Source organism: Macrobrachium rosenbergii, chromosome 25 (assembly GCF_040412425.1).
Source record: "Macrobrachium rosenbergii isolate ZJJX-2024 chromosome 25, ASM4041242v1, whole genome shotgun sequence".
NCBI lineage: Eukaryota > Metazoa > Arthropoda > Malacostraca > Decapoda > Palaemonidae > Macrobrachium > Macrobrachium rosenbergii.
The window spans coordinates 4,582,348-4,592,242 of NC_089765.1; the positions used below are offsets into that span (position 1 = coordinate 4,582,348).

Sequence of the window (9,895 nt, forward strand, 5' to 3'; positions counted from 1 at the left end):
ATTTACGTTTCCCTCTTTCAACGACGAATGTTGCTAGTAAAAATGACAACACTTGGTTCAAAACAGCTTTAACCACAGATAACTTCTGAAAATTCCTTAATCAAGGACGTTTACTGAGGTCCCGTCGCTGAACCCTCTGTTGGCGTAGTTACTGAATCGTGTATCGGGTAGCTATTCGGTTATGATGAGTCGCAACCACGATGAGTAAAGGCCATAGGGCTAGCAACTAGCAAGTTCATCCCAATATGATTAGTACTGAGAACAGGAGACCAACAACCTCCGTAACCCTTTCATATACTGAAAAAGGCAAAACTGGGGAATATATATATAAATATATATATATACATATATATATATATATAGGCCTATATGTACATATGTACATATATATATATATATATATATATATATATATATATATCTGACTCACATCCGGATCGAACCCAGTTGTTTAAACTGAAAAGCAAGGGCGCTACCAAATGAATATGTGGGTCAGTTGGCAGCGCCCTCGCAGCTTTGATCTCGATGTGAGCAAAGATTTATTTCTATTAAACACGTGACTGTGTTAATTACTTATATATATATATATATATATATATATATATATATATATATATATATATATATATATATATATATATATACATGTTTAAATATAATATATACATATATATATATATATATATATATATATATATATATATATATATAATATATATATATATATATATATATAGAGTTGATTGGGAATTCCGGTAAAGATCGTGAAAATCGAACGCTCATAACCGGCTACCTGCTCGAGAGAACTCGCGCACTCAAAACCACAAATCCTGTAAATGTCACTAAAGTTTGTTAGGAAGTGCTCAGAACTATTCCCCCGGGTGACCTAACTTGGACTACAAGTCACCGGCACCCGACAGCCGAAACATCTTAACCCCCGGCGGGAAAACTGAGGGGAATGGTAACGCCCCAGAAAAACCTATTAAAACTTCAAGTTAGTCACTCATTCGAAATGGCTTAGGATTACTACGTATCCAATATGCACACTTGAAAACTAAACTGTGAGATTTTTACTCAAGCCAATCGTCTCTTATAATACAATATGAAAATCTCAGCAGTTATCTCGTGTTAAGTGTATGACTTATGCATTATATTTAAAATTATATACTCCACATAACGTCACTAAGATATCGTCGTTTTGGACGAATATGAGGTCGAAACGGTGTTAGATAAAATATCGGAAAAAATTATGCAGTTCCATGAAACAAAAAATTTTCTCTCGATAGCTTTACAACCTTTACCTCTGAAGTCTGAATACTCATTCTGTGAAGGCAGACAGAACTAATTAAGGGACAGGGAGGAAGGCTAGAAGGAAAGGGGTAAAAATTATGGAAAGCCAAAGCGGAAGAACATTCCACATCAGGCTTTGGAAGGAAAAGGTTTCCGATTAGTATGCTTGATTGTCTGCTACTGTTACCTTTACATTGATTCATTTCTCCCCACCATCAGTAACTCATTTTTCTATATTAAGGCTGCTCTAGGAGCAACCGCCCGCTCTGGCATAAGGCTAGCCCAGTCTACAATATTGTCTCTATGGATACACTAATGTAGCCTACAGGCCTAATCGACACTCAAGAACCGTACACATCTTTCCTCTTTTACGCATTACGCACACACATACGCATATGTATATGTGTATATATATATATATATATATATATATATATATATATATATATATATATATATATATATAATCATCGTATATAATAATACTAATAATAATAATAAAAAATTCTTAGCATTTGAAAATAAGGTGCTCGGAAGAATATTAGGAATCAATTGGAGGGATAGGATATCAAATACCAGAATCAGAGAAGTAACGGGGGTGCAGCCGGTCGATGAGTATGTTAAGTTCTCATGCTGGAAGTGGCTAGACCATGTGTACAGAAGACAGGGAATGGTACGATACACAGAGGTGGGTTGCCCTTGACAGAAGAGGTAGAGGTAGGCCAAAGGAGACGTGGTCGAGGACAATGAGGCGGGAAGCAGGAGACTTGAGTGTTGGGGAGATCTTGAGGAGCTAGCCCAGGACAGAATGTGGCGGCGAGTACATCGAGGCCCTATGCATCATATATATATATATATATATATATATATATATATATATATATATATATATATATATACTGATAGACGGCTATGAGACTAAGGGGGTATTCTACAATGGATTCACAATTTAATCAACAGTCGGACAGAAAAAAGCGTGGGATTTTTTGCGATTCTTTTTTATTTCGGATGTCACCTTTGTTGCATAAACAGTGTCTTGTTTTTACCCAAAATATGAAAAATGAAAATGTATCTTTCCGTTATTCACCGAAATCCCGAAAAACGAAGTAACTGCTCAACGGTCATTAGCCTAAGTAGGCTATGCGCCTATTATTCATTTTCAGCTGAAATGGACTATTCATCTTGATATAGCTGAAACACCGAAAGATATATTGCAACACGCTAAATATTAAACGTTGATTCCAGATTTTCTGTTATAAATCTCACTGAAAATATTATAGGCTATCAATAATGGCAGATTACTATACTGCAAATATCATGATGGTTACTTCCACAATTAGTGAAAGGATTTCATTCTGGACTCATCAAACATACCCAGGTTTTCATAAGTTTTGTGAAGCCTGAGAATTTCTTTGATTTTTTATCTCGATAGAAGCAACTGCTCGACTTCCCCCCCACCCCTTTCTCATTTAGCCCATATTAGGAGTATCTATTCCGACTCATTATAGTGTTACACTGAGTTGGTGGGTGGCAAGTAGGCTATATACTGGTTCTCAAGCCTTCGGACGTGGGCTGGCCCAAAATGCAGTCTCCTTTGACGGTTTGTTGTCTTTAGCTTTTTTAATCTGACCATAATTATCAATTACGCATATTTTCTTCATTCTTTTTTCCCCCTTTGTAATTCCTTTGCCCATACTGTGGACGCTTGCTAAATCAAAGAACGAAAAAGTAAACAACAAACAGATATTGCATGAAGGCAAACATGTTTTATTTAAAACTTTTTCCACCTACATTCGGTACTCGTACACTAGGCTATTCATAGTACGGGTAATAATAATGCATCGTTTTCTTTTACTCACTCAAAGAAGCATTCAAATCAAAGCGCTGTAGAAAAATTTAGCTTGCGACCAAAAAATTCTGAACAAGAAGAAAGCAATGATGTACGATCCTTTGTGAATGGCCTACAATCCTTTGTATAAAACACCCGAAAATGGACGGCATATGCAAGCTCACAAAGTACACGGCAAGCTATTAATAATGCAGTAGATTACTGATGTGGTTCTTTCGTCGGCAATTTTACCGCAGTTCTCCACGATCGCCTCCTCATTCCCCCTCATCCAAGATCATCATTATCAAACAGACTTGCCCTGCAACAATCCACCACCACTATACTGTAATCTTTTCCTAAAATTAACATACTTCTTGTCTGGATGCAAAGTAGTCTGGCAAACAAATAGAATGTAATATCAAATTAAATATACGATTCGTCAGTTTCGAGAAGACGTTATAATACACTTCAGAACTGAATCAATTTTTTTTTCTACAATATTTTTTCTAGTGCAAGTTATCCCGAGTGACCTTGCTACTAAAAGATCCGTTCAATAAGTGGCCTGTGCAAATTTACAAACAATTTGTTTGAACACAAACACACATATATGAGTATATTTACAGTATATACACATTATATATATATATATATATATATATATATATATATATATACATATAGCCTATACAGTATATATACAGACATCGTGTGTGGGGGTGGAATTGTGCGTGCATGTGCGTGCGTACAAGCAGAGTACAAAATTCAAACTCATGGGTTATCTCTGCTGTCCTATCATTATAGTCCTGCGCCCCTAACTCTGCCTAGGCTAATTGGCGACCATGTAGCATAAATCAGACTTCACTTTCCCCATGTACTTTGTTAGAATATTATGCACTCGAAAGTTAACTGTTATGATGAGGCATTTTCTTGCGGATACATGTGCTTCTCAACCTCATATCGCTTCGTCTTCTGCGTTCCATTAAATCCTGTTGTTCGAGCTCACCGTTTGTCATCACCTTCGACCGTAGTCTCTATATGACTTCATCTTCGGCCATCCACAGAAACCTATACATGAATGTGCATGTAACTTTTCTGACGCATCCAAGCCACTGATCCAACCAAGCTACTGCTCTCCCATCAGAGAAGCACGAGAGAGAGCCACAATTTCTCCACTGGCAGACAACGTAAAGTATTCTTTAACGAAATCTAAGATCTTTGCCGGGATTTATATACTCTCAAGGCACTCGCGCGGCATTTATTTCCGCGGTGTTTGCGTCGATTCCTTTCCGCAATTTATGAGCTTCGAGCCGTGGTGTCGGACACAGTACCACTGTCCTACACTTTGCACAAGAGTAAAACAAAAAGGAAACGAAAACTGGTGAGGAGAGAGAGAGAGAGAGAGAGAGATAAATGAAAAAGACCTGACCTTACAGTAATTCTTCTGATGCTGCGGCACATACTATTAAGAGAATAAAAACAATGAAAAGTACAGCAAACACTTCATGATACATGAAATACAGTGCGGAAACTAATGCAAACTTACACACATGTATATATGTGTGTGCGTATCATTTTTAACATCCAAAATATCTGAAACTAATGAATTTAATTTCATGAAAAAATTATGAGTAACATTCAACGAGTTCACATAAATTCTTACTTAACACACAGACATATATACAATATACACATATATATTATATATATACATATATATATAATATTTACATAATGCACATAAATATAGTTTTTGAAAGTAAAAGGAAATATGAAACATATATATATATATATATATATATATATATATATATATATATATATATATATATATATATATATATATATATGTAACCTACATTTTTAGAATTAAGCAAATAAAAAATAAAAAACTTAGGCATTCGTACGATAAATGTTATAAAGAATGCACGCATCCAACCGCACACACTGTGAGTTTCTCTGTTCCCCCAGAATTATTGCTGAGAGCCTTTGTGAAAAGCTGATAGTTATCCAGGAGTGTTTTTAATAAACGTAACGCTTTTACCGAGTAAAATGAGAGATATCTAACACTGATACGCTAGGTACGAGTATGAAGAAAAGTACTTTTCAATAAGTTTAGTAAAGTGGTTCCTTTTGCCTTCACAAGCAAAATGATACGACAAAACCATCGTAAAAGTATAACTCACATGGACTGAAATAACGCGTATATGTAAGTATATACTCTTTATCGCAGCCAGACCCGCCGTGACAATGGATACCAAAAGTTTTTAGCGGAGCGCACATTCGCTTCAAAACAGTTTTAATCGTCTGCTTCCATGTGAGCTTATTCACACATATGCAAGGGCCCGCGGTCCAAGCTTGCTATGATGAACGACCAATCCAAACAAAGTGAAACACTATTAGCAGAGAGAGAGAGAGAGAGAGAGATAGCTTTGCAGATAGTACGAATAAAATGCAACTTGCTGGCTGTTTATCTTCATTTGCGTTTTACTAATATTTTAGGAATATTTCTGTGACTTTTACTGGAATTTTAATTGCTTAAGAAGTTATTGTTCTTTCTGGCTTCTTCCCTAAGAGCAGCGTCAGCACATAATGAATGATAATCAAGTATAACCCATAAGGCAAAAAACGTGCTGGGGGGTTCCAATCACCATTTGTTTAGTATGACTGATTTGACATTGTGCCTGTATTTTCAAATCAATTGGACAACTGTACGACCGTTAATCTGAAAGATATTTAGGATTTCGGGACTAGTGGTAATTATCGTTCAATACTAATAATTTGTTCTTTTTCGTGATATGTTTAATGGTCCAAACACGAAACAAAAACGAAAAACACACATATATTATATATATATATATATATATATATATATATATATAAATATATATATATATATATATATATATATATATATAAATATATAACCTATATATATATATATATATATATATATATATATAAATATATATGTGTGTGTATATATATATGTATATATATATACATATATATAAAAGTTGTCAATGATACACGTGACTTTTTGCACAATCACACATACCTTTTAATATCGAATTCACTTTACTTTGGGGGCAACTACATCCAAGAATAATTATAAGTGCATCTGCTCTGGCAAAGATTTGAAGCTGTGCCTCTTTTATAGATAATATAAAGTGGAATGGTGAAATCGGTGGTAGGGGTATTTTTGGCTTAAAAATTATTATTATTATTATTATTATTATTATTATTATTATTATTATTATTATTATTATTATTATTATTATTATTATAGACAGATAAATATCGTATATCTTAATCATCCTCATCGTGTTAACAGCCTAAATCTATACGTGCGTGTGGACGACAAACAGTAAATGCATAAAAGATTGTTGCGCCAATTAATTAACTTACTGCATATATGTATATCAATATAAACAAAGACAAAATCCACGAAGGAAAGAGAAACAATGGAGTGCTGCAAGGCCTTTCGACTTATGGTCCTTTACTTTAAAGGACTATAAATCGAAGGCCTTGCAACCTCAATCTCCTTTCCTTCCAATTTGTCTTTATTATACATTCACCACGTTCCGTATTTTTGTGATTCAGTTGTATATTAATATATATATGGTGTGTAATTACACACACACACAATATATATATATATATATATATATATATATATATATATATATATATATATATATATATATATATATATATATATATATATATATATATATATATATATATATATATATATATATATATATATATATATATAACCTATAAACTTTATGTATACGTGTTTGTGTATGAGTGCACACAGTTACTAATATTCAGTATATAAAATACGTAGAATTATATTTTCCTCACCATATCAGGTATTTGTAGATTATTAATAATGCAGCAAAATAGCAGTATTTTTAGGCCTTTTTAAGTGCTGTTTTACAACAAAATTTTCCGAATAAAATTGTTTATGAAAGGAACTGAAAACTTCAGGGCCCTCAGTGAAATGCTCTTACAGAATACTGTCACTTCCTTACACCCATTAGATTTCGTGCAAATTTCATCCTATACATACATGCCATGTTGTCATGTGTCTTATTTAACTGGTTTGGGTCAAGCATTCTGTATGTCTTACTTTCGTTATTTAATCTACGCAGGGATATCCCATATTACTTCAGAAGTTAACATTTTGTAAGTTTCCCCAGTTATCAAGTAAGATGACAAAACTTTTGTTTAATTACATGGCTTGAGCGTTCTTAGCTTTTACTGTTGAAAATTCATATGCCTACGGTTTAAAAATTAAACTTTATATGTCTTAAAAATTATGTCTTAGGAAAATTAACAATTATACGTAGCTGTCTCCTGTAAAATGCTGAGAAAATTGCACCACTGCGCTCACGAAGAGATACAGAAGCAGCAAGCCTTGCCAACTTTTGTTGTTTTGGCACTTATGGTTATGAAATTGCATTAAATGTTTACATGCCGGAATGCAAAAATTAAATATCTTTATACAAGTGGAGATACAAATAGTTCTGAGTCATCAACAAAAATAGTCGGTCTCAAACAAGACCCATTGCAATTCCCTGTGAGAAACAAAACTTGAGAGAAACCTCTAGACCTAGAAAACAGGTTTGACCTGTCCGCGACACTTACCTACGCATTCGTTGCCCTCGAGAGCCGTTGCTCGTCCCCAAGGACGGTCGAAGTGGAATCTCTTGCATTTCTCGCAGTCCCGACCGGCCGTGTTATGAGCGCAGTCACAGACGAGTTCGCCCGTGGTCTTGTCCGGGATGCACCGAGAGGCGTGACCATTGCATTTGCAGCGGCCTCCTACAGCCAGATCGGCGATGGCGTAGCTGTAACTCTCCTCCGCCACGCTTTCGTTATCGGCCGTGGCCTCGTCCAACTCCGGGTGCAAACGGTTCAGAACCACCTTGATGTCAGTCGCCGTCACCCAGTCCTGCAGCACCGGCGAAGAGTCGAAATCGTAGGCCGATGGTCTACCCTCGAGGGTGCTGAAGGCGATCCGGCCGGTGTCTGATCCTGTCAGGGGGTCGTTATGGCTCAGGCGGGCATCCGTGCAGAGGGCCTCCTGTTCGTTGGCCTTCCCGATGACCATCCGGTTCTGGCGGCCGTAGACCTTGCGGCACTGAGACGAGTAGTACTGGAATGGGTGCCACGTGCGGCCGTAGTCCATAGACTTGTAGATGGAGAGAGAGTCGGGCTTCTGGCCGCAAAACTGGAGGCTGATATATGTCAGCTCGTACTTCTTCCCCAGGGATAGGGTCAGCGTGACATTGTCAGGATTGGCGGGGTCAATGGCAGCCGAGCGCCAACAGGTCAGGTTGTTGGGATTGTTGAGGTCAGTCAGGTAATGCGGCGGATGCGCGCGAGCTGGGTCAGAAGCGTCACACAAATGACAGCTGCGGTTGACCTCGCCTTTCTCCTGAGTGGTCACACAGTACCTGGAGGGCGGTGTGCCACACGTGCTAGAGGCCTCGACGCTGCGGCCGAAGGCAGCGTTGATGAAATCTGGGATGCATTTTTTGGGACGGGCGCCTGCTTCGTCGTAGCAAGGATCCGGCGGGTTGTGCTGAGCATCAAACATCTTCAGGTATCCTCCTGCCGAATCCACTCCACTGGCCGCACACGCCAACAGTAACGCGGCCAAGAGAACCAGACTTCGGCACAACATCGTTTCAGTCTCTAGACCGACAACCTTTTTACTAATCATAGGCCTATTCTTAATTCTAATAATACACTTAAAATACAAAACACAAGAACAGGTTTCCGAAAGCCCCTCCTCCTTACTCTGCGGATATCTGTGCAAGCTCTAATTAGAAAAACTCTGAATACGAAGATTCACAAATCAATCACATGAGACACAAACGATGAGATAGGCTAGATACCATTCGCTTCACATTCAACACTGTTACTTCACTGAACGTGAGAGGCCTTGGACGATCTCCAATTTAACACTAGGTAATCACTTAAATTTTGAAACACATTTTTCACTGGACTACAGATAATCTGGAGTAGTCCCAGAAATATCTCGGGCAAAAACAACCCCTGTCAAGGGAACTTTGTCGAGACAATTAGTTATCCAAGATTCTCGCGGCAACAAACACACGGCTGGGAGCGACAGCTGACACTACCTCACCTCCCGACGTCCGACCGTACACTGAGGTCTGGCCAAGGAAGAGACGGAGGCCGGACAATGTGAATGGGTGGAGTCAAATCATGGTCCCTCCTACTTATGATCAGCCAATTAGGATAATCTCATGATTTTGCAGCTATAGGTCGTAAATCTTTGACCAGCTTCCTCCCACAGATTCAAAATTACTTTCGAAATGATGTCTCTTTTTCAGCTTTTTAAATACAATAAAAATTCATGCAGTGGGGTTTGTTAAATCTGAGTTTTAAAACTTCATAAATAACAAAAGTATGCATTTAGAAACACCAAAATTATTAAACGTAAACCCTTAGCTGTAATTTATGATTATACAACTGTCAAGTTCATATCACAGTTATCACATTTGTGCCTGTTACTTCGCTTGTAACAGCGAATTTTTATTACCAAGTTTTTACCTCTCAATTCTGCTGTACTTGAAGATGTGTTAATGTATTATTTTATTCATTATTCCCGTGTTGCGTTGGAAGCAGCTACTAGCGTGCTTGTGGGGGACTATAAGACGTATAAACACTCACATAATGCGTCATATATATATATATATATATATATATATATATATATATATATATATATATATATATATA

General features: G+C 37.0%; 1 protein-coding gene across 1 annotated transcript; it reads right to left on the bottom strand.

The window, feature by feature from the left end:
• Positions 1–7,736: 7,736 nt before the first annotated feature.
• On the bottom strand, positions 7,737–9,295 carry LOC136852112 (netrin-1-like). The gene has a single exon (XM_067126563.1). The coding sequence runs from the start codon at positions 8,850–8,852 to the stop codon at positions 7,737–7,739; it is 1,116 nt and encodes a 371-aa protein (XP_066982664.1). The 5' UTR covers positions 8,853–9,295.
• Between the last annotated feature and the right edge of the window lie 600 nt (positions 9,296–9,895).

Bases quoted from the DNA above. Each gene is read 5' to 3' on its own strand.
- LOC136852112 (XM_067126563.1), bottom strand. From the start codon at position 8,852: ATGATTAGTAAAAAGGTTGTCGGTCTAGAGACTGAAACGATGTTGTGC.